At 41.5% G+C, this 25,411-nt stretch overlaps 1 protein-coding gene across 6 annotated transcripts; it reads left to right on the top strand.

Moving 5' to 3' along the window:
* The first annotated feature begins 3,669 nt into the window (after positions 1–3,669).
* On the top strand, positions 3,670–24,926 carry MPHOSPH6 (M-phase phosphoprotein 6). 6 transcript variants are annotated; one of them, XM_065537559.1, is made up of 7 exons: positions 3,678–3,771; positions 4,093–4,214; positions 5,902–5,959; positions 9,239–9,351; positions 21,571–21,661; positions 23,684–23,778; positions 24,223–24,926. In XM_065537559.1, exons 3-7 carry the CDS (start codon positions 5,957–5,959, stop codon positions 24,353–24,355), a joined length of 435 nt encoding a protein of 144 aa, XP_065393631.1. In that variant the 5' UTR covers positions 3,678–3,771; positions 4,093–4,214; positions 5,902–5,956; the 3' UTR covers positions 24,356–24,926. The 6 variants fall into 6 exon arrangements, 5 of the variants coding, with proteins under 5 accessions (XP_065393630.1, XP_065393631.1, XP_005592704.1 ...); XM_005592647.4 differs by lacking the exon at positions 4,093–4,214; XM_065537560.1 differs by lacking the exon at positions 5,902–5,959.
* Positions 24,927–25,411: the final 485 nt, after the last annotated feature.

Here is a 25,411-nt window from a genome sequence, read left to right as displayed (position 1 = left end):
TCCCAGCTACTCAGTAGGCTGAGGCATGAGAATTGCTTGAACCCAGGAGGCAGAGGTTGCAGTGAGCCAAGATCGTACCACTACACTCCAGCCTGAGCAACAGAGCAAGACTCTGTCTCAAAAAAATAATAATATTAAATAAAAATTTAATTTAACTAAAATATTCAGTTCCTCAGTTGCACTAGCCACATTTCAAGTGCTCACTAGTCACATACGACAAGCATCTATGTACTAGGCACCACACCCTTAGATCTGCTACAGGAGTGAACAGTCACAGGGAACCTTTTATTGATGGATCCAGTAGTTGGCAGGAATTGGAGGCTTTCATCCTTCCAAAAAATTCCATTATGACAGGACTCAAAACTGTGTGAAGACCTATTTGAAATATTTCTTCCCCAAAAATGATGTTTCTTTGCCTGGATAACTACAACAGGTTAACACACTATTGATTGTGAGATCTATCCTCTGTGCTCTGCAATTCAGGTACATAGAAAGATCAAGGAATTATCTTGTCAGGTAGTTTTCAAAATTAAAAATACATAATTACTCTTAAATCACTTATCATTTATAACATGTTGAGGGGTGGGAAGAGACTTGGAGGATTCATTTTAATTATAAGGATTTTCACTATCAAATAGAAAATAGAATTTTGAGTGGCAGGTTGAAGATGTTGAACTTTATCTCTCAGACAATAACAGATATTGTAAATTTTAGAGTGAAAGAATAACATAATAATGTCAATGTTTCAGGAAAACAAATCAGAATCCAGACTGGTACAACAGGAGTCCATAGAGAAGGTGTGGCGCTTCTAGCATCCTTAGATGATAGATATATGCTCTTATTTCTGCCGGGAATGCTGTTTTCCTCTTCTGAAGCTGATAAGACATGTGTTCATCCTAGTTCGGTTGCCCCTTAGTTTTCCAAGTGCAGATGGCAGACTGAGTCACTTCTCCCTTCACCTCTACTCTCACAGCAGTTCTTTGAAAATCCTGCACAAAAGTCAAATTTATAGAGACAAAAAGTAGTCGCGAGGGGCTGAGGAATTATTGTTTAATGGGAACAGAGTTTTCGTTTTGCAATATGAAGAGTCCTATGGATGGATGGTTGTAAAAGCAGCACAACAGTGTGAATGATTGGTGGGCCTTTCCCCTGATTAGCTCCTCTCCACGTTTAGGAGCGTCCTCTTTTCCAGGCCAGAATGATTTAGGTACCCTTGCTGTACCCTTTCGTGACCCTCATACTTTCCTTACCGGGCTCTCATCACAACTGTCATCTACAGCTAATTCTGTGGTATATTAGTCTGCCAGGGTTACTGTAAGAAAACACTACGGATTGGGTGCCTTATACAGACTGGGTGTGATTTTCTCACAGTGCTGGAGACTAGAAGTCTAAGATCAAGGTGTTGGCAGGTTTGGTTTCTCCTGAGGCATTTTTTTTTTAATTTATTTATTTATTGGCTTTCAGATAGTCTTTCCTTTATGCAAACACAATCTTGGTGTCTGTGTCCAAATTTCCTCTTCTTATGAAGACATCAGTCAGACTGGATTAGGGCTCACCCTAAGGGTCTTGTTTTTGGTTTTTGTTTTGTTTTGTTTTTGAGACGGAGTCTCGCTCTGTCGCCCAGGCTGGAGTGCAGTGGCGCGATCTCCGCTCACTGCAAGCCCCGCCGCCTCCCGGGTTATCGCCATTCTCCTGCCTCAGCCACCCTAGAAGCTGGGACTACAGGCGCCCGCCATCACGCCTGGCTAATTTTTTTGTATTTTCAGTAGACACGGGGTTTCACCGTGTTCGCCAGGATGGTCTCGATCTCCTGACCTCGTGATCCGTCCGCCTAGGCCTCCCAAAGTGCTGGGATTACAGGCGTGAGCCACCGCGCCCAGCCAGGGTCTTGTTTTAATCACCTCTTTAAAGGTTCTGTCTCCAAATACACTCACATTCTGAGGCACTGGGAGTTGGAACTTCAACATATGAATTTTGGGGGATGCAATGAGGCTTGTGATTAACCTCTACTGTTTCCACTTGTTAAACTTTATAACACCAGGGACTTTGTCTTGTTCATATTTCAGGACCTTTACCGTTGCTGCTGTCTTCGGAGCACACTACCTCCAACTCTTCATACAACAGGTTTTTCTCAACTTTCAAGCCTTAGCACCACCATCTGACAAGGGCCATTCCAGACCACCTTGTCTAAAGTAACCCTAAACGTTACTCTAGGGGTCACAACACTGTTTCCTCTATTTCACGGCAGTCACCACTTACTTATGTCCAGAATATCAGCTTCAGGAAAGATGAGGATAGGTGTTTTTACACGCTATTATACCCCGGCATCTCACACACAGTCACAAGTGAATAAGATTCTGTAGCCACTTAGTACATTACAATGATTTTATTTACTCCTGGGAAAACCTCAAGGGCTTTTAACATCCAAATCGGTGTTTGAATTTCAGCTCTAACATGGATTAGCTGTGTGAATTCCACCAAGTCCCTTACCCGCTCTGTGTCTCAGAATCCCTAACAACACGATGACAATACCTTCTTTCCGGTTCTTATGGAGATTAAGCGAACTAATTACCCATAAGGTGACCAGGTCAAGAATCTGACATAGAATCTATGCTATCAGCTGAAATGCTATTAGCTTGAGGGTGTTCCAAAGCGTCGGACCTGGGAATGATTTTTGAAAACGTGTTTAGTTGGTACCCAGAGCATTAAACACCAGGGTATGAATGCCACTCTATTTTCAGTGGTTTTTAAAATTCTTTTTTGTTTTGTTTTTGAAACAAAGGCTTGCTCTATAGCCCAAGGTGGTGTCCAGTGGTGGGATCTCAGCTCACTGCAGCCTCGACCTCCCGGGTTCCAGTGATTTTCCAGCCTCAGCCTCCCAAGTAATGGAGACCACAGGTCCGTGCCACCACACCCACCTATTTTTTTTTTTTTTTTTTTTGGTAGAGATAGGGTCTCACTATGTTGCCCAGGCTGGTCTTTTCAATTCTTTAGATCAAAACCAAGCCTTCTTCTCATTCAGGTGTCTTTGGCACCCATGCCTGCCTCCATCCCTTGCAGTTTCTTCAGATTCTTCTGTTTAGCAGGGATCACTCGGCCAGACACGCACCGGCAGCAGCCCGGGGATGAAGCCAGCCCGCCTGGGGTGGCCCCCGCCACGCTCCCCGGGACTCAGGGCTGCTGTAAGGAAAGCAGCAACTCGTAGGGTCCTGGTGAAGAGCAAACGACCTGGCCCCTGCACAGGGACCCAGAACACAGGAAGCCCGCCATCCACGTTAGGAAAACAATACACGTGGGTAACCAGACCCAGGCGGGTGGCACGCGTGACGCAAACCTGTGAGGCTGGCGAGGACTACTGAGTCTGAAGGGAGTCTCTGAGGAAGGGAGTCCCTGAGCGAGGATGGGTCCCCGAGGGGGCCAGGCCGACGTCCCGGGAAGGCGGCCCCCGGCTCGGGGAAGCCAGGCTCTGGATCCTCCTCTGACTTTGGCCTTTTTGGGATCTGCCGCGCTCATCCCCGCGCCACCGCGCCGCGCGCTTACCCCAGCCTCTCAGTCACCAGAGCGCCCGCTGAGTGGCCGCGCCGGCGCGCGACACGCAGCGGCGGGGCCGCGGGGCGGAGCGGGGCGGCGCGCTTTACGAGAGCGACGCAGCTGCGAACGCGGCTCCGCGCATGTGCAGTGAGGCTCGCGGCCGGAGTGCGGCGCTGGGCGGAAGCCACCATGGCGGCCGAGCGGAAGACAAAGTTGTCCAAGAATCTGCTGCGCATGAAGGTGCGGGGACACTGAGAGAGCCATGCCGGGCGGTAGGGGCACCCGATCGTTCCGACCTGGCCAGGGCCGAGGCGGCGGGCGAACGAGGGACACCAGAGGGGCCTCAGAGGGCTTCCAGCTCTCGTGCTCATTCATTCACTTAGCGCCTGGTCTGCACTGTTTACTGGGAACCGGGTTACGAATTAGGCCGACTCTCAGGAGGCCCACGGGTGGATGGGAGCTCGCATACACAGGAGCAAGCAGTCAGGGTACAGCTTACCAAGTGCAGTGAGGGTAGAAGCGCCGGAGCCCTGGGAACTCACCCAGCTTCTCGCGGGGTAGTGGTCCCTTTAGGTTCCTGGGAGGGTGGGAGGCACAGCGTCCTAAACTAGGAGAAACCTGAGTTCAGAAGTCCACGAGGCAAGAAAGAAAAAGAAAACCATGGAGATTTCCAAGAATGAGAGGTAATTCAGTATGTCTGGAAGGCAAGTACTAAGAAATGGGGTTGCAGAGTAGGCAGTGGTCACAACGTGCAGGAAATTTGAGGCCAGATTAAGGATATTTTCCTTTATTTTGTGAGCAATGGAAAGCTATTGACACGGGGAACAGTATAAAAAAATAGCAACTATTTATAGTACTAGACAATGTTTTAAGGGGTTTGCGTATATTAACCTGTGCAATTCACATAATGACACTTTGAGGTGACTACAGGCAATAACTCTCTTTTTACAGTTAAGGCAACTGAAACAGAAATAAGTAACTTACTCAAAGTCGCACAGCTAATAAGTAGTGTAGACAGGACGGGAACTCAGGCAGTCTTGCTCCAGAACCCTGGCTCTGTGTTACTTACTCTGTGATGCCTGTCACTGAGCACTACTTATAGAGGGTAGCAAACTGTTACATGTCATGTTTAAAGAGGTCGAATTTCCAAAAGAAGGAAGGAAGCGTTCATAATGTTTTGAAAGATTGGAGAGAGAGGCCATTCGCAGTGGTTCATGCCTGTAATCTCAGCACTTTGAGAGGCTGAGGTAGACAAATCGCTTAAGCCCAGGTGTTTTAAGACCAGCCTGGGCAACATGGTGAAACCTCATCTCTACAAAAGATACAAAATATTCGTTGGGCCTTGTGGCACGCACCTGTAGTCCCAGCTATTTGGGAGGCTGAAGTGGGAGGATCACTTGAGCCTGGGAGATCGAGGCTGCAGAGAGCTGAGATGGTGCCACTGCACTCCAGCCTGGGTGACAGAGGGAGACCCTGTCTCAAAAAAAAAAGAGAGTAAACATTACATGGGCAAGATTTGAATGGAGTTGAGCTAGGATGGAATTAGGAATGAATGGGTGAATGAGGATGCAGGACAAATTACATCTAACTTAGAGTTTGTCAAGCACTTTCATGCATATTAGGAAAATTTGAATCTTTACTGAACAGAGTTTGCTTTTGATTTTATGATTTGTAATAACATTAATTTCAGAGAAGTGGAGTGAACTGACCAAGCAGATATTGAAAAGATTTTAGCAGTTGTTTTAGCTCTTGGAATAAGCCAGATGATGTACTGGGTGACTCAGGCTCAAACTAAATATCTGAGTTGCAACTAAGAAGGAAGAAATTAACTTAAAACAAGTGTCCACTCCCACCAAATGGGGAGACGCAACTGGACATTGGAAGCAAAGGAGAAGGAAAAAGATCACCCAGATTCTGTATTTGGTTTAGCAGTTTTGGTCATTGATGAGAAAAAACTTACTGGCAAGATAGCAGGAGACACTATCTATACTGATAGAAAAGAGTATACTGTGAGAAGGCATGGAACAGCTGCACTTAGGGTGCCTTAACCAGAGCTAAGTCCTATATAACATGGGTCCCCAACCACTAGGCCACGGAGCAGCACCAGTCCATGACCTGTTAGGAACGGGCTGCTCAACAGGAGGCGAGCAGCAGGCAGCAAGCGAGTGAAGCTTCATCTATATTTACAGCTGCTCCCCATAGCTTGCATTACCACCTGAGCTCCGCCTCCTGCCAGATCAGTGGCAGAATCCTAGATTCTCCTAGGATCAAAAACCCTACCGTGAACTGCACCTATGAAGGATCTACCTTGAGCTCTACTTATGAGAATCTAATACCTGATGATCTGTCGTTGTCTCCCATCACACACAGATGAGACTGTCTAGTTTCAGGAAAACAAGCTCAGGGCTTCCACTGATTCTACATTATGGTGAGTTGTATAATTATTTCGTTACATATTATAATAATAGAAACAAAGTGCGCAATAAATGTAATGCACTTGAATCATCCCTAAACCATCTACCCCTCCCCTCTCCACCACCCATGGAAAAATTGTCTTCCAGGAAACCCATCCCTGGGGACCACTTTTTAGGGCAAGTATGAGAGGGTTGAGGATTTAATCCTGACTCACTTGAAGGCCTCTGACTTGGTCAGCCATTGCAGGATGATCCCGATGGGAAGCAGAAAAAGAAAGATGTGGATGGAAGGTCTTCCAGTATGGAATGGTTGTAGAAAGGGTGCTTATTTGTGATTTTAGTACTGTTAGACTTTTAGAACAGGGCTTGGCAAGCTTTCTGTAAAAGACCATATAATAAATATTTTGGGCTTATGAGCCAGACAGTCTCTGTTACAACTACTCAGCTCTGCCAGTGTTGTTTGGGACAGGATGACCATGGCTGTATCAACAACAACGGACATCTAGCCTGAGGACCATATTGTGCTGTTGCCTGCTGTGAGTCCCCACTGGTTTTGGAGTGTGTTCTGAAATGCCCTAGAGTAGGAGAATCGAACTTCTACCTAAGTCTGGAGGTGCTTGATTCATATTCACAGGGAGTTCTATCCTTTCTGTGTGTACAGAACATATGTATATGGCTATTTTGTATACCAAAGGAATAGGTACATGACTAAATAGGAGAAATAAGGGCAGTTGGGTGGTATTGATGAGTTTTACCACGAGGCATATTAGTGATGAAATGAGGTATATGCACTTAAAAAAAACCATCCCAGAAAGAGAGTCTGGAAAAATAAGACAAGTCTAGGTTCATTTACATTCAGAGAACCTTCATTGAGTGAGCTCTTGTGTACCAAGGGTGCCGCCTAAGTACCAATGATACAAGATGAACAAGAGTCATGGTCTATTCAGAATCATAGTCTTGGGAGACACCAAAGCAGCATGATGGTGAACAATAATCCAGTGTTTATCAGGCTGTCTTGGGAAGGTGCTTCTTTATAGGAGCAGGCCTGGGAAGAGCCAAGCCAAATGCCAGCCAGGGAAGTCTTACCAAAGGACACATGCTGTGGGCCTAAAAGAGTAAATATTTTGCCAGACAGAAAATGGAAACATGTTGTTAAGTCGCAAAGGCAAAAGGACCGGGAAATATAGTGTGCACGTTCCAGAAACTACAGTTCTTTCCTGGGATGAGGATATAGGCACAGGTAAAATGGATGAGGACTGCAAAACACTAGTCTGCAAACTTGTTTTCTTTTACTTTTTATTTAAAATAGTGATAGATTCACAGGAAGTTGCAAAAAGTATACAGGGATATCCCGTGCATCCTTCATGCCACCTCCCCCAGCGGCAACATTTTATAACACTAGAATACAATAAAGAGCCAGGACATTGACAGCGAGCTTACTCAGATTTCACCATTTTACATGCGCTCACTTTGCGTGGACAGTTGCTGGGTCATATGGTAAGTGTATGTTTAGTTTGCTAAGAAACTGCCACGCTGTTTTCCACAGTGGCTGTACCATTTACTTTCCTACCAACAATGTTTGAGTGCAGTTTCTTCACACTATCATCAGTGCTTGATGTTATCACAGTCATGTGGTACTTAACAACAGGGATACATTCTGAAACATGCATTGTTAGGTGATTACATCATTGTGAGAGCATCATAGAGTTCACCTACACAAACCTGGATGGGGTAGCCTACCACACACCTAGGCTGTATGGTACAGCCTGATGTTCGTAGGCTACAAACCTGTACGGCATGCTACTGTACTAAATACTGTAGGCAGTTGTAACAGTGGTATCTGTGTATCTAAACATATCTAGATATACAAAAGTTACAGTAAAAGTGCAGTATTGTAATCTTATGGGACCACCATCATATATGGGTTCCATCATTGACCAAACATCATTTTGCAGCACATGACTATTTTATTCATGAACATTCTTAAGGTTTTTTTCATTTAACTTAGTAGTCATTGTTAAAGCCCTTACGCCTAAAGAGGCTTATGTTTGGAAGAGCTGGAATAGAAGGAGAAGAAATATGGGACCTGGGCCGGGCGCAGTGGCTCACGCCTGTAATCCCAGCACTTTGGGAGGCCGAGGCAGGTGGATCACAAGGTCAGGAGTTCGAGACCAGCCCGGCCAATATGGTGAAACCCCCGTCTCTACTAAAAATATAAAAATTAGCTGGGCATTGTGGCAGGCACGTAATCCCCGCTACTCGGGAGCTGAGGCAGGAGAATCACTTGAACCTAGGAGGTGGAGGTTGCAGTGAGCCGAGATCATGCCACTACACTCCAGCCTGGGCGACAGAGCAAGACTCTGTCTCGAAAAAAAAGAAATATGGGAACTGAATAAGGGAAAGAAATGGGGATACATAGAAACCAGTGGAACCTGAAACCTAACTGCTAGGAGGCTCCTGGGTATTTTCATATTTTATTTTCTTCAGTGTTGATATTTTATCATTTTGCTGTGTTTAGCCTCTTAAGTTTGTTCACTTATTCCCTGAAGAAATACAGGTATTCATGCTAATGAGAGACTGGCAGCAGCACTGTTATTTACTGCCATATTTTGAGTCAAGTTTCTGCAGATTTGATAATAAGAACAGCTGAAGAGTTTAGCAGCATTTCAGAGGAAAAATAAAAATGAAGAGCAGACTTATAGACGTACCTTTGCTTCTGTCTACATTTATCGGGCTCTTACTGTGCTTCAGTCATCATATTGGGATAGATGAAGGAGATGACCCTGACACCCAGTCCTTAAGGTCTCCAGAAGAGATAGATGCCCAAAAGTTAAGATGTGGTGAGTCTATTGGAGGAGGCTTGGAAGCATTTAGGAGAGAGACACTAATTTTACTGGCACTCACAGAAGTGTGGTAGCTTTACCTATGTCAGATGGGCGAGGAGTTGGCCAGGTGAAAGAGGATAAGAAGAGCATTTCAACCCCAGATCAGCAGGTGCCAAAGCCAGTGGGCTCTGTGGGTGAGCGCAAGACCTTCGAATGTGATGTCTTAGCCCTTAAGTTTTTTGGAGGAAACATACATTGTGCATTTTCTCATGCCCTGACACAATCCCTCATCATTTAGTGTAAAGTTAGAAGGGTAGAGCTAAACCATTTGATCACTTGCCCCAACCCTCAATCTTGAGATGGGTTCCATAGATAAATGAGGGAGAGCACATAGAAGAAAATTATTTGGGGTTTCCTCATTTCTAAAATGGGAAAAGTTTCTGACATTGATTTTGTTTGTTTTCACAGTTTATGCAAAGGGGACTGGACTCGGAAACCAAGAAACAACTAGAAGAAGAAGAAAAGAAAATCATTAGTGAAGAACACTGGTACTTGGATTTGCCAGAGCTTAAAGAAAAAGAGTAGGTTTATTCAAATTTATACTGACAATGGTTGGGGCGTTCAGAAGGAAACTCCTGGTAAATTTAACTCATCATTCCCGTGACATAAAGCCCATGAAATAGTTTCTGTTCAGTTTATTGAGTTAGCAGCACAACTAAAAAATATTAAACCTATAAAAGTTGTACATGGATTTATACATTTTTACTACTCCCCCTCCCAGCCACTGTTTATCACATTGTCCTTTTTTACGTTGAATAAAGGAACCTAGCCCACGTCTCTGATAGTAACAGCAGACCTTTTAGGGAAGCTATAATGTTCTCTCTATCACCTTAAGTTCTAAAGATTAGGTGTGTACTTCAGACCTCTCCAGTTTTGTTTCAATTACAGAGTTCATTAGGTTGAGCATTTTAAGGCAGGTCAGGAGTTTTTGTTTCTTTTTTTAAAATTGTTATTACTTGTAATACCATCCATTTTAACTAACATTTACTGAATCTATAGTGTGTACCAGGAACTGGGCTAAACACTTTACATCCTTAGTTATTGAATCTTCATAGCAAACTTAGGAGCTGCCTCCTATCATTCTGTCCCCTTTGGAGTTGAGGAACTGAGCTTAAGGGAGGGTAACTTGCCCAGGTTCACCCAGCTAGTCACTGCTGAAGCTGGGGTAGACGGTTTCTGGCCCCAAGCTTGGCTGGTGCCTGATCAACAATTTTGAGTGAAGGAGTGATGGATTTATTTCATCCATTAATTTAGCTGAATCCTTCTGGAAGCTATTTTTCATTTTTCCCGGATACTTTCCTTACCATTAGTAAGCTCTGTGTTGTGGTAGTTTTACTTAAACTTTGTTCAAATGACTGAAGATGCTGCTCACTATCTTGAGGCACATTTATGTCTTTCCATCCTGTACCTGATGTTTGGGCTTTGATTTGGAGTGTTATATTCCCTTGTTCATATGGCTGAGCTCTGGACCTTGTTTGAAGGTTAGATACCCTTCTCTAAAGGTAGAAAGTATGTCCCACCAGGAGGGATGGGGGGAAGGTACTTTTTTTCTCTACTTCTTGGAGGAAGCATGATGTTAGTGAGGAGGGAGAAGATAATGCCAGACGCAGGGTCACGGGGAGGAAGGGACCTTTGCTGCTGAGGAGCTATCATTTAATTTTATGTGTTAACTCAACTTGCCAAAGTGTTCCTTCCAGTTGTTTATTGAAAGAGCAGGACTGTTTCTGTCTTGTTTCCAGATTTTTCCCCCAAATACAGCATATTGTTCCCAGAAAATGACCTTTACATTTCTTCCTGGGACGGTAAATAATAATTGTTTGCCATTACTCAGCATCCTGTTTATGTATAGGTGTGTATATCAGCTCAGGATGTTGGCAGAAAAAGATGACACTCTCAGACTGAGGAGAGACTATCAAGGTGTGGGTGGGGCAGAGGGGAGCCCCTCGGGACAGTGCAGTACCTCCTAGCATGTGTAGTGGGAATGATTACCACCTGAGCTTGCAGAGTCAAGGGGTGGGTGGGGAATGGCTGCTACTGAATCTGGAGATAAGCTGTGTAGAGAGAGCACCTTACAGGAGCTGCTACCTCTATTCAAAGGTACAGCCAGCCCAAGGTCATCCTAGCAAGGGAGCCAGGTACCTGGCAGCAAAGGAGCCCTTCCGTGCATTACATTCAAGTCAGCCTCCCAGGCCAGAGAACAGGGCTGAAGATGGGAAGTAAGTCTGGAGGGGTAAATGGATGACATATCCTTGGTATATGTGTTGTATTGTAGTTGTTGTTGTTTTTAACACTCTAAATAGGGAGATCATGGAAGGGATTGGTTGATTAAGCACATGGGCTCTGAAGTCAGGCAGACCTGGGTTTGATGCCCAGCTCCGCCACTTGTTTACTTATCACCTTGGGTGAGTTACTTAACCTGTTTTGTGTCATTTGTATATTGGGTATGATGATAGATAGTACCTGTCCAGTGCATTCCGAGAAGTAGATGAGGTAATATATGTAAAACAGTCACTATAGCGCCAGGCGTAAAGCACAGTGATTGTCGCCGTTGGGTGCTTTTCCTTATACCTCAGTATATGAAGTACGCCCATTCCTTTCTACTGTCTTATGTTTGTGCATCCTTTTTTGCTAGTGTTAATCTGAACTATTCTGTGAAGTTGGAGATTGCATGTGTCTATGCTCTGAAAGTCTCAAGTTTCCCGTTTTTAATGTCAGCCGTATCAGTTTGTAATTCAGTGAAGATAATTAGGACTATTCAGTGTTAACACTGCCTCACAGAGGACACCTTTAACCGGTGGCTGGACTGTGTAGGGGAATGATGATCTAGCTGCCGTGCCTCAACTTGGAACAACTGAAGGACTTTCCTGACTCCAGAGCTCTCCTATGTGGCTGAGGCCTTAGTGTAGCCACATTGCACATCATCTTCTCCCTCTGCCCAGTCCTCCTGTCTGTTTTCCTAGAAGGGCATCTGCTGAACAACACTACCTGCTAAGTTTTCTGCATATAACTCTGTCTCAGAGTCTGTTTCCAGGGAACCCGATATAGTGTGAATTCCTAGGAGTGAAATTTACCAGATCAAAGATTTTGCTATGTATTGCCATATTGTTTTTCCCCCAAGGATATGGTCCAGTAAGAGTGTGCAGGTATAGGCAGTTTTATTACCCCTTTGCCGTAGCAAGTTGTTTAAGAAGTATTTTTGACTATTGTGCGTCTTATGCTTGTATTTTGTGGTGTATTTGAATTCAGAAGCTATAGGGACCTGAAACTAACAAGTTAGCCTGCCACACTTCCACTGATGCTGGTGGAAGATAGGAGCCTTCTAGGTCTGAGATGTAGGGGAGGGACAATATCCTTTCCTTCCAACCATTTGAAATTCATTAGTTGGGGTCCCTGTAACAAAAGACAGATTAACAAGAGAAAGGTGTACACTTTTATTTCACAAAAGTTTTAGGTGACACAGGAGCCCTCATAAGAAAATGAAGACTGAAGAATTGATTGAACCTGAGTGTTTTTATGTTAGGTTTGATGAAGAGTAGAAAGTTGTGAAGAAATATGATAAGACCAAGGGGTATGAGCGAAGAGTAATAAACCAGGAGAAACTTAGCAAGTCTTTTGTTCACATTCCCCTCTGTGTCTCTTCTTCTGAGATAAGGATGTTGCTTTCCTCTGAGTGTAGGGAGGGCACCTCTCATGTGAGTTTTATGACCTGCTTCAGGGGACAGTCAGAAAATCCTACCTGCACGTCATTTTTCAGATTCCTTCAACATAAAATTTTCAGTATGCCAAGATGCCATATTTTGGGGGTAGTGTATCCTGAACACCATCAGAGACAAAGGACTTACTGCACAGCAAGCAGCCCAAGCATCAAGTTTGCATCATTTCTCTTTTGTCCCCAAGTCCTATGAGGGATGGCATTAAGTGGCCCAGGTGGATGCTGTGAACCCAGTGGATTTGCATCATAGCTGAGATCTCCTGATCCTAGAAAACTGGAACTCTTGGTAATGGACCACAAGCAGACTTGCCTTCAGCCCCAAAAGAGGCATCGGCATTATGCTGGACAGTGAGCAAATCTGCCCTTTGCTTTAGAGGAAGACTGTTTTTCAAGGCTGCTTGCTATGCAGATATCCTTGCAAAGATAGCCCAGAACAAACAGGCAGTTAGTGCCTCACTCAAAAAATGTGCAGGAATGTGAGACCCACTGAGAGGGAGGGTTTTCTAACTGGAGTTTTGCCATGCTATTTGTGGCTTTAGGCAAGTGCAGCTTTTTCTCAGCAGTAGTTTCTCATCTGCGAAATTTATGAAATAGATCATTTTGTGTGTTTTAGCCCTAAAATTATAGAACCTCATTAATGAAAATTGGATAATTAAAATATAAAAACGGTTACGTTTTGAAGTATTTCACTTGCTTGCCAACTCTATAATTAATTTTTCTAATTCTTAAAACCATGCATGTAGATACAAAACACCTGTGCTCCTTTGTATATTAAAGTTACTGTGTCAGTGCAGAGCCGTGGGAAAGACCTCTGAGGGGCCAGCAGTCCTGCTCTGAATCCAGTCCTGGCCTCTGGAGGTTGCCTTTCTCTGGGTCCCTCATTTATCTTAAGTGAAAGCTTTGATGTGTGGTGTTTTCCCTAGAGAGGTGATTTACTTTGGAATTGAGGAGGTCTCATCAGCTGCTCACTCTATAAGGAATAAGATTGGGCAATTGAGAAGGTATCCCAAGTTCGTAGAAAAAGCTGAACAGCAAGTTCTGTGCCCAAATTTAGATTCCCTCTGGGAGAGGCATTTCTGAAGTAAGTGAGGTGCTGGCTAGACTAGAGGGCCAGTGAGAGAGGAACCAAAATCACAGTGGTTCTCAAAGTTTTGGAACTCAGAAGCTATTTGCATTTATAAAAATTATTTAGAACTCCTAGGCCGGGCACGGTGGCTCAATCCCAGCACTTTGGGAGGCCGAGGCAGGCAGAACACGAAGTCAGAAGATTGAGACCTGGCTAACATGGTGAAACCCCGTCTCTACTAAAAATACAAAAAAAAAAATTAGCCAGGCTTGATGGCACGTGCCTGTAGTCCCAGCTTCTCAGGAGGCTGAGGCAGGAGAATCCCTTGCATCCAGGAGGCAGAGGTTGCAGTGAGCCGAGATCGCGCCACTGCACTGCAGCCTGGGCAACAGAACGAGATTCCATCTCAAAAAAAGTTACTTAGAACTCCTAGAGAGTGTTTTGTGTGGTTTATATTTGTCAATATTTACTATATAAGAAATTTTTTAAATTATTTAAATATTCATTTAGAAAACAAACTCATTACCTAACATTTTTAATGAAAAATAACTTTTTTAAGACAAAATATTTAACGAGAAGAGTGGCACTGTTTTCTGTTTTTGCAAATCTCTTTAACATTCTGGCATATTAGAAGACAGCTGGACTCTGAACGCCTGCAGTCAGCCTGTTAAAGCATGTTGTTTTGGTTGAAGTATATAAAGAAAAGCCACCCTCACACAGGTGATACGGTTGAAGAGAGAGGAGTAGTTCAATGGCCTTTTCATATGATTTTTTGGTACAACTCCAAAACTCAATCAGTAGTAGTTTCTTCAGAGTAAATTGCAATGTGGAATCTGAAAACACCAGTGAACTTTTCATGTCTTGGTCTGTCTTGTATTCTAATCTTTTACCCATATATGATTTCTTAACATCATGCATCTGTCATTTGGAAAATGCGTTGTATAGATTTTCCCAATGTTAACTCATCTTGTTATACAATATCAAAAATCACATTCATTAGTATCACTGTCGATTTCATCAGAAAAGTCTTTTAAGTGTTGGGAAGCTATCAAGCCCAAGATGACAGATAAAAGCTATTCGGAATTCTAACTTTTGCTTGAAAGCTTGAATTTTGTTATTGGCAATAAATAGTGTCAGTTGTTCCCCTTGAAGTGTCAGGTTCACTTTATTTTCAAGAAAATGTCTGCCAAAGAACCCAAACCCACAAAACCATAGTTACAGTGTCACAGTGAAAAAAGGTGTCTAATTCATCTCTCAGTTCAGTCACACAAGTGCTGTTAGATTATTTGACTATGAAGAAGTATCTTATATATATAGTTTCAATTTTGTATGCCAAATATTTTTTAAAGTAATTGAGGGCTAAGATTAATAAAAATAAATTTGTGCTGTATCATCAAGAACATCCTAATGTGAAACTGGCATTTTTCTTTGAACTGTGAGGACCTACCTGTGAAGAATGTAACTACCAGGATAGTCTGGTATCACTGCTGCTTTCACTCATGCTAAGATTTCATTTCACCCAGAGTTGCTTTTGCACAGTCTGCAAATGTCAACACAGTAAAAGACGACATCTTAGTGTTATCATGCAAGTAATTCTGACGTCCTGCTACTCTGCATTCTCTCCATTCCGGCTGCAGGGGCTTTATGTTTCTCAGGCCGGTTAGATTCCCTTCTCAGGGCCCCCACTTATGATGGGGCCCTCAGATGTTCTTCACCTGGGCATCCTCATATCTTGCTTCCTCACTGCCTCCTGGTCCTTGCTCAGATGTCACCCCACCCAAGAGGCCTACCCAGACCACTCTTTTCAAAGACAGCGCCTCTCCTCTAGTCTGCCCTCACTATCTCCCCTTAAACTGCTGTGTGCGGCTGTGGGGGTGGGGGTAGTTGTTGCATTCAGTGGAATGTACTTAAGTCTACAGCTGTTTGTGTTTTGATAGTACATGCGTCTTTGTAAACCATACTACTATCAAGGAAACATTGCCATCACCACATGAAGATCTTCATCCCTCTTTGTAATCACTCTCACCCCTGCTCTGACGCAAGCACTGTTCTGATTTCTTAAACCATAGATTAATTTTGTCTGTTCTTGAGCTTCATAAAAAAGGAATCATGCAGTATGTGCTTAACTGTGTCAGTGAAGTGTTTTGGATGTTCATCCTTGTTTTGGAACATCAGTAATTTGTTTCTGTTGCTAAGTGGTATTTCATTTTACAGATACACCACGGTATATCTATTCATTGTTTTATTGACTGTCATTAATAGAGAAGTGTTACAACACTTTCACTAAGGAAGTATGACAGTTCAACATTTGGAGCTAGATATCTTTTTAATTTTATTCTAGTGGCATCTCATTGTGGTTTTTAGTTAGCATTTTCCTGATGACTAATAATGTTAAAGAACTCATGGTTGGATTGTTTGCAGTTTTCTGGGGGTTTTTTCTTTTTCTTTTTTTTTTTTCTTTGAGATAGAGTCTTGCTACAGTGCACTGACACAACCTCAGCTCACTGCAACCTGCCTCCCGGGTTCAAGCGGTTCTCCTGCCTCAGCCTCCCGAGTAGCTGGGATTACAGGCACGCACCACCATGCCCAGCTAATTTTGTTTTTAATAGAGACCATGTTGGCCAGGCTGGTCTTGAACTCCTGATTTCAGGTTCAGGCCGCCCAAAGTGCCGGAATTACAGGTATGAGCCACCACACCCAGGCTGATTTTTTACGCTTATGTATAAAGCTGGTATGAACACTCATATTCTAGGTTTTTTTTGTTATGTTTTCATTTCTTTTGTAACTGTCGAATTGTACTTCAACAGAAATTTTCCGACCAGTTTCCAAAGTGTTCTATGATTTTACACTTTCACTAAGGAAGTATGAGAGTTTGGAGTTATGTATCTTTTTACTTTTAACTATTTTAGTGGCATCTTATTATGGTTTTTAATTTGCATTTTCCTGATGACTGACAATGTTAAAGAACTTCTTTTTGGGCCATTTCCACATGTGAAGTGCCTTTTCAAATATTTTGGCCATTTTAAAAATTGAGAAAGTTTTGTTGTTGTTTTGGTTTTTAAAATATTTTATATCACATATTTGTTCATCCCACTATCCATCCATCAGTTTATTGTATTTTTGATGCAGTAAGAGTAAGTTGCAGACATCAGTACATTTGTTTCCGAAATATTACAGCATGCACATCATTAACTCAAGCTCAGTGTTTCTAGGGTTTTTTTTTGAGACAAAACGTACATACATCTGTGCATGTAGGAGTTATTTATGTTCTGAATACAAGTTCTTTGCCACCTATATATATATAGTGAATATTTTCTTCTAGCCTGTTAATGTTGTCTTTTGATGAGTTTTTATTAATTTTGTTTTATTAATGTTTTTCTTTTATGGTTTATTCCTTATGAGTCTTGTCTAATGAATCCTTGGCTATGCCAAGGTGATAAGATATTTTCTGTTTTCTTCTAGAAATTTTGTAGTTTTAGTGCTGACATTTTTATCCATGGTTTGCCTCTAACTTTTTTTGTACAGCATGAGGTAGAAATCAAAGGACATGTTTTTCATAGATAACCTGTGGTCTTTTTTTTTTTTTTTTTTTTGAGACAGAGTCTCACTCTGTCACCCAGGCTGGAGTGCAGTGGCGCAATCTTGGCTCACCACAACCTCCGCCTCCTGGGTTCAGGCGATTCTCCTGCCCCAGCCTCCTGAGTAGCTGGGATTACAGGCGCCTCCCACCACACCTGGCTAATTTTTGTATTTTTATTAAAGACAGGGTTTCTCTGCGTTGGCCAGGCTGGTCTTGAACTCCTGACCTCAAGTGATCTGCCCGCCTTGGCCTCCCAAAGTGCTGGGATTACGGGCATGAGCCACCGTGCCTATTAACATTTATTGAAAAAATTTTCTTTACTTATTGCATTTTTATCTCTAAGTACTTCATATATTTATTTATCATAAATAGAGTTTTTCAAACTTTGTTGTGTGTATGTATGGGGTGGAGGGGTGTGTAGAAATTGAAGTTTGTACGTTGACGTATTCTGTAATGCTAAATTGACTCATTGACAAGTAGTTTTTTGTGGATTCCCATGCATAATTATGTCATCTGCAAAAAAAGAGAGTATACGTTTTATCTCCTCTTGTTGATTTATTTCATGGCTAAGGACCCAGTACAGTATTGAATAGAAACGGCAAGAGTAGTCCTTGAATTGTTTCTGATCGTAGTTGGGAAGGCCTTTACTTTTTCTCTATTACACATGAAGTGCTGTTTTCGTGAATGCCCCTTATCAGTGCTCAGAGATACTCCTTTATTTTCCTAGTTTGCTGAGGGTTTTCATCATAAATGATGTTGAATTTTGTCAAATAATTTTTTATGAGAGGATCATGATTTTTATTTTGTTAATGTGTTGAAAACTATATCAACTTTTGAATATCAGAACAGCCTTATATTTCTGACATACAGTCTACTTGGTCTTCATATGTAACATTTAAAATTTTTAAATTCAATTTGCTGACATTTTATTGATGATTTTCACATCTATATTTATATAAGATATTAGACTGTAGAGTTCTTGTAATGTCTTTGGTTTTGGCCATAAAATGAGTTGGAAAGTGTTCCTACCTCCTCTTCTCAGTTCTTGGTTTGTGTAAAATTGAAATTATTTCTTCCTTAAATGCTTGGTGAAATTCACCAGTGAAGCCATCCGGATCTGAAGCTTTCTCTATGAAAAGATTTTTAGTAATGAATTCCATTTATTTAATAGATACAGGACTAATCCAATTTTTCACTTCAGATTTTTTTTCAGTAATATATTTTTAAAAAATTTTCCCTTATTTACATAAATTCTAACTGATTTTTTTGCAGTCTCTATTTCTTAATTCAGGCTTTCTGTTTGTTTCTTCATTGCATTCATGTTTTCATTTAAATCCTTGAATAAATTTACAATAACTATTTTAAAGTCCGTTTCTACTGATTTCATATTTCTTCAATTGTTTTTCTTCTTTCTATGAGAGGGTTACATTTTCTTGCTTCCTTGCATGTCTAGGAATTTTTTATTGTGTGCTGTACATTTATATGCATTACATTGCTGACTACCTGGATTCTGTTATTTTTCTTAATAGAGTGTTGAATTTTGTTTCATTAGGCAGTTAACTTACATGCCAGTCAGCTTGTTTTTGTTAGGATGTGTTTTGTAGCTTTTACCCTAGAGCTAAATTGTCTCTACTCCTAAGCTGTGGCCTTTCTACTAAATATCACAGAGTGTTTAGCTTGTTCTCTCCTCTCTGGCCAGGCAGAACTCAGACATTTCCTTGCTGTGTGCAAGCTCTGTTATTTCTTCAACATACAATTGCAGGGTAACTTTTTTTGCCCCAGGTATGGTAGGCTGGAAAATGGTCCCCCGAATAATATCTAGGTTTTCATCTCTGGAACCTGTGAATGTTACCTTATATGGCAAAATTTACCTTGCTGGTATATGAGTAAATTATGAATCTTTAGATGAGAGATTATCCTGGATTATCTGGGTGGGCCATAAATATAATCACCTTTCCTTATAAGGAGGAGGTGAGGGAGATTTGACACACAGAAAGGCCTTGTAACCGTGGAAGCTTCTGGAGGGATCCCAGGCCTACCAACACCTGAATTTTGTATAGAACTGTAGGAGCATAAATTTCTGTTGCTCTAAGCCACCAATTTTGTTAGCTTAAGTTTGTTACAGCAGCCACAGGAAGCTAATGCAGCAGGTATTCTCCCAGAAATCATCTCTCCAGCAGTTATTTTTCCCCCAAGTCTGAAGACTCATCCTGCACATGTGCAGCTTAATGGTCAGCCAGAGATTCAAGGGAACCCAATATGCAGGTCCTGAATTCCATGCTGTAGCTCCCTTTCTGTGGTATCCTCACCCACATATTCCAGCAACCGCCATAACCCCAAACTTCAGTTTGTGTCTTTATTTTTTTCAACTAAAGCCCCAGTGAAACAGTTTGTCTCTTAAGCTCAGCAAGACAGGGCTTTGTGTGAGTTCCCACTCCCTGCTCCACAATCTGGAAATTGCCTCCAGGCAGAAAGCTCCGCATTCATGGGGCTCACTTCATTTGATTTTCTTCACCCAGGCATCACAGTTGTATGCTTGGACTTGTTGATTATCTAAACATAGTCATTTTATATTTTGTCCTGTTTTATATAGTTATGATGCGGGAAAGGTAGTTCCATACCAATTACTCCCCTACAGCTCGGGATGGAATAACCTGCTTTATTTTCATCCATTTTGTGATATAAATGTTTCATTCATTATTTGGCCCCTCTTTCTATAGACTGTAACCTCCATGAGAGCAGAGGCTTTTTTTTTTTTTTTTTTTGGAGACATGTGTCTCACACTGTCCCCCAGGCTGGGGTGCAGTGGCACAGTCTCGGCTCACTGCAACCTCCACTTCCGGGATGCAAGCAGTTCTCCTGCCTCAGTCACCTGAGTAACTGGGACTCCAGCCATCCGCCACTATGCGCAGCTGAGGCTCTTTTATTGGTGGCTGTTTCTGCAGTTTGATTTAATACACACAGTTTGGTTTAATAAGTGTTTGTTGGATGAGGGAATCTTCATGAGAATCAGAGCCTACTCCAGCAAACAAGCCTTAAAAGCCGCATGTTTGCTTTCCTGCCACACTTTAGGGTTTATGGCCAGGCTAGAGATAGATATGTCACCTTGGATTTAGGGTCATGAAGTGCTGACTCAGCAGAGAAATTCTGCAGGAGACAGTAATGTCCTGGTCCAGGGAAACGCAGCCTGCCCCAATGCCGTCAGTGGTGTCGTGCTCAGCCCTGTCAGCAGCAGCAACAGTTTTCCTAGGGTCATTCTCTAGCATGATTTTGGTTTCGGTGCAACCACCTAGCGACCATTATTTCTGTCCATCTTCCAGTTCTGCCCCTCCAGCCTTCCCGGTGATTCTGAGATGCCCAGTACAGCTGGCCCTTTGTATCGCAGATTTTGGTATCCACAAGGGGGACTGGAACCAGTCCCCCTTGGAAACGAAGAGCCTACAGTGTGTGTTCTTACAGTAAATTCCTCCTCTGCTGAAGTCATCCAGGGTCAGCCTTTGGTGTTTATAGCTAAGAGCTCTGACTGATAACACTGTTAAAGCTGCCCAAGCCTCTGATTTCCCACTACTTATCCTGGATTTGTAATAAGAATTTGGTGGGGGCCAAAATCTCAGAAGTCACCACTAAAGAACTTACCCGTGTAATCAAAAAACCACCTGTTCCCCAAAAACTATTGAAATTTTTTGAAAAAAATCTGTGTATAAGTGTACCACACAGCTCAGACCTGTGTTCAAGAATCAACGTAAATGCAAGTATAAAAAAGACTGGAAGGAAATACTCAAATATACTAACAGTCCTTTTTAACCTCTTGGTAAGGAATTTCCAGGCAGTTTATAAACTCATACTTTATTCTGCTTTCCAAATTATGTTCCTTAAAATGTGCTGCTTTGATAATTAGAAAATGGAATTTTTGAAATCCCTGAGAAGAAAATACAAAGTATGCCAGAAACTTTAGTAAAATGATTTGGAGTAGTGTGTCACTGTATACTGTATGTGTATTTTTACATACATATTATTTCCTTTCTGAAAAAGAATTGAAAAAAATTTTTGGTGAGGGGATGTAAACACAAAAGAAACTTTGCTTCAACTTTGGCAAATTCAAGTTTATTGTAGATACTTTAGATCTTTATATTATGTAGGTATTTATGCAAATTAAATGTGGTGTTTAAGAGAGGTTGTGCCTCCAGCCTGCTGCCCTTGTCTCCTAATGCCTTTGCTGACCAAATTAATCAGATTTTATTTTTAACCCTAAGTTAGAAATCTTACTGTATTTTTACTTCATTCTACTGAGAACCATAGGTTGATTTTTTTCATTCACAGTTTTGGCTTTTGTTTGTTGTGCTTTATATACGGAGAAATGCTATTTCTATGTTCCCATTTAGGAGTTTCATAATAGAAGAGCAGAGTTTCTTACTATGTGAAGATCTTCTCTATGGAAGAATGTCATTCAGAGGATTTAATCCTGAGGTTGAGGTATTAAATATAATTGCTTCAAATTTAAAATTTTTCCAATTGAATTTTTTTCTGCTAATAATTGGGCTTAGATATTTCTCTACCAAGTACCATTTCTACTCATTATATAGAAAATAACAAGTCTTGAAATATCACCATAGCTATTTAAAGAATTGCAGGCATTGTAGTCTAGTTTTGTGGTAGAGGTGAGTAGATAATTTCATATAGGGGTATACAGCCCTTGACAGTGCCACTGTAAATATTAGAATTTCAAGTTGAGTCGTTTACAGGAACGTCAAGATTTTATTCATATGATGCTATTATGAAAAGTTATTTTCTGGCACCTATAAATGTATTTTTTCTAATGGAAAAATGTTACTTTAGAATTGTATAATTTGACTTTTTAATGGACAGTTTTAATCCAAGCTTGTAAGTAGATTTTTAAATGAATCCTTTGGACAGTTTGTTTGAAAAACGAATATTTGCCTTATAACTGAGCTATTCATTTGAATTTCTGCTCCAGGATAGAGAAGCAGACCTTTATTTAACAAATATTCATTAGAACTCTGGCTCATATGTTAAAAGCCATCCTGTCAGGTACTTGATGAACCAAATGGACACTTGAGATATAAATCTTTAGTTTTGTAAATATTACACGAAGTCAGGGTTTCTCGCCCTTGGCAGTGTTGACATTTGGGGCCAGATAATTCTTTGTGGTGGTGGCTTTCTTAAGAGGATGATGAACCACATCCCTGTCCTCTGTTCTCTACCAACTAAATATCAGCACACACACACCCCACCCTCCAACCCAGTTGTGACAACCAAAAATGTTTCCAGGCATTGCCACAGGTTCCCTGGTGGGAAGAATCGTCCCCAGTTAAGAACCACTTCTGCAGGAGCCACAGTTAACTAAGCCAGTTGCCACAGTTTATTGAAAGACTCTAGATTAGTTTTCCTTTTCTGCTTTTTTGGCAGAGTGGAAGGAGGCATGTGTGATAATTAAGGTGTTATATTAGAAGTGTTTGTTTTTCATATCTACTGGTCTCACTTTGACCTGCTTTAATTAAGCTTCAGATTGAGAAGGAGAGGGGCTGCAGAGTGGGGTAAAAAGGGAAGAAAAAGGCAGGGATTATGAAGATGTGGTGTTCAAAGAGCACGGTTTGGATAGGCGAGCATTCCACAGTACGTCTGCTGCGCTGGGACAGGAGAGGTGCCACTGCCCGCAGAAATTGATGGGGGGCAGGGATGGGTGTTAGCAAATGGCCGTAATTACTGGATTCTGTAACACCGAATACACTCCCCCTAGGAAAAGGTTTTGAACTATTGTCACTCTTTTAAGCCTTAGAAAAACTAGTTGAGACTGATTTCTCATCTTGTATTCCTTCTCCTCTTGCTATAAAGAAGAGATTACACATTTAAAAAAAAAAAAAAAAAGGAAAGGTCAGAGGATAATTATCACAAAGGTTTATGTGAAAGAGTTGAAGGAGAGACCTGTGGTGCATGGATATTACATGGGATGCATTATCCACCCTAAAGTTTAGGAGGGTGGGGCTGAGGTGCAGATTCCCTCCATCATACAGGGCCAGCCTTCCACTTCTGCTGCCGCCTCCACGCACCACCACCACCACCACCAAGAGATGCATTTAAAATTATTGACTACTAGTGCTTCTTCCGTTTGGCTTAAAGATGGAGTGGGGGAAGTTCAGAGAAAATCTGAAAGTTTATTATTTCTTCCCCCACTCACTGGAATGTGTCAGCAGTATGCCTGCTTTAAATATCAGTAACTAGTACTAAGATTTATGATCTTAAATACACTTTTAATTCACACTAAATATAATCCAGTGGGGCTTTGCCTATTTTTTTGACTCAGAGCTGACTTCTGTTAGACCATTGTGATATCAAGTATTACAGAGAGTCCCTTATCAATTTTAACTAGTTCTCTAGATTATTTGACTTCAGTTTCTCTGCCTTCAAAGAAGTTTGACATCAGTTCCTTTCACAAGCATTTTCTAGCCTGAAGGTCAGCACTGGTGTATTTTTCAGAAATTGATGCTTCAGATGAATGCTAAGCACAAAGCAGAAGAAGTCGAAGATGAAACAGTGGAGCTTGATGTGTCAGATGAAGAGATGGCTAGAAGGTAACCGTCCTGCGCAGCAGCTTTCTAATCTGGACCAAGCATTCATTGGCTCTCCCAAGAATGCTTCTCTTACCCCACAGTCCACGGCAGCTTTCAAGGGAGTCCCCCTAGTAGGAAGATGACTGTGATCAGCCTTCTCTTAATGGCCTGCAGGGGCCGCAGACCTGTCTCAGGCTGCCAGTTGAGAGCCCATTTCCAGAGCTGCTGGAAATGTGTATTTTTAAATGTACATCTCAATTTATTTAGGGTAATGCAAACACCAAAATGGCAAGGAATTTAATCACTCTTGGAGAAGTTCATAAATTGTTAAATCAGATGGTTTCTTTTAATCATAGTTTTCTTTTTCTTAATCTTTTTTATTGCATATTTGGTCTGATATTCTTGACAAGGTTTGATTCCTACCTTTTTATTTGAAATTAAACGTGCTGTCTATCCTCTTGACAGATATGAGACCTTGGTGGGGACAATTGGGAAAAAGTTTGCCAGAAAGAGAGACCATGCCAATTACGAAGAAGATGAAAATGGAGACATAAAACCGATTAAAGCAAAGAAGATGTTCTTAAAGCCCCAGGATTAAGATGGATGCCTTAAGCAATGGACCATGGGTGCTTGATGGAAGTCAGCAGCGCATCTGGAGCTCATCCCGATAGCGTCTCTATAGTTATTAATACTGTAACGTTTACTTTGTAAAGAGATGTATCATTTTGGAACCATGCTGTTTAAAAAAACAGATGTGTGATGGATGTTGTACATCCTTTGCTTCATGGTATTCATTCATAAATTTTTAGCCCCTGATCTACAAATGTATATGTTTTTACAGGGCTGCTTCCTAAAGTTTTTTTGACCTCGGGTTTATCGTAATATAGTTCTCCAGTCACTGACCTTGAATTGACTCATATAAATTACTGCCAATGTTTAAATTGCCCTTATGTTTATATTTAAATTATTATGTCAAGCCAATTCATACATACAGTTTGGAATCAAATATTCTAAGAATTTATTAAATAAATTTATCAAGAATAAATATGCCTCTCCAGGCTTAAGTGTTTACGTGCTCCCAGGTCATTGTCAGTTTATGGTATTGTGTTATTTAAAGCATTGAATTAATAGAAAAAAATTGCTCTGTAATAAAAACCTGCTTTCACATACTTTTTATATTTTCTTGTACTTTCAAATAACAATTTTAGTCTAATTCAGTAATATAACTGTTTTCCAAATAGTAACTTTAAAAAACAGCCATTGGTCAGAATATAGTGATGTATGCGGTTGAACCGTAAGAAATTGTCTTTTACAGGTCAAAAACAACCATTAGTTTCTTACGGTAAAGCCCCATAGAATTTACCACTGACCAATGGCACCATCTCCTAGTCTGAACTCTAGTCTAAATGCTAAGTATAGAAAGAAGCACATAGAATTAAGTGTGTGTATGTGTGTCTGTCTGTCTGGAGATAAGTACCTAGGACTTCTGAGAACTACTGGTTTAATTTTGCTCCCAGGAAGTGAATGAGGTACATGTCTCCTCTCTCCTCAAATCTCTGTAAGGTTTTATTGCTCTGTGACCTCGGTTCTCTGGTGAGTTACGAGAAAAGATAGGAATTTGAAGTTAATCTGGCTTTTTTTTTTTTTTTTCATT

This window comes from Macaca fascicularis, chromosome 20 (assembly GCF_037993035.2).
Source record: "Macaca fascicularis isolate 582-1 chromosome 20, T2T-MFA8v1.1".
In the NCBI taxonomy this organism is placed as follows: domain Eukaryota; kingdom Metazoa; phylum Chordata; class Mammalia; order Primates; family Cercopithecidae; genus Macaca; species Macaca fascicularis.
Note: the sequence above shows the minus strand (reverse complement) of the source record. Positions and strands in the feature narration are given on the sequence as shown.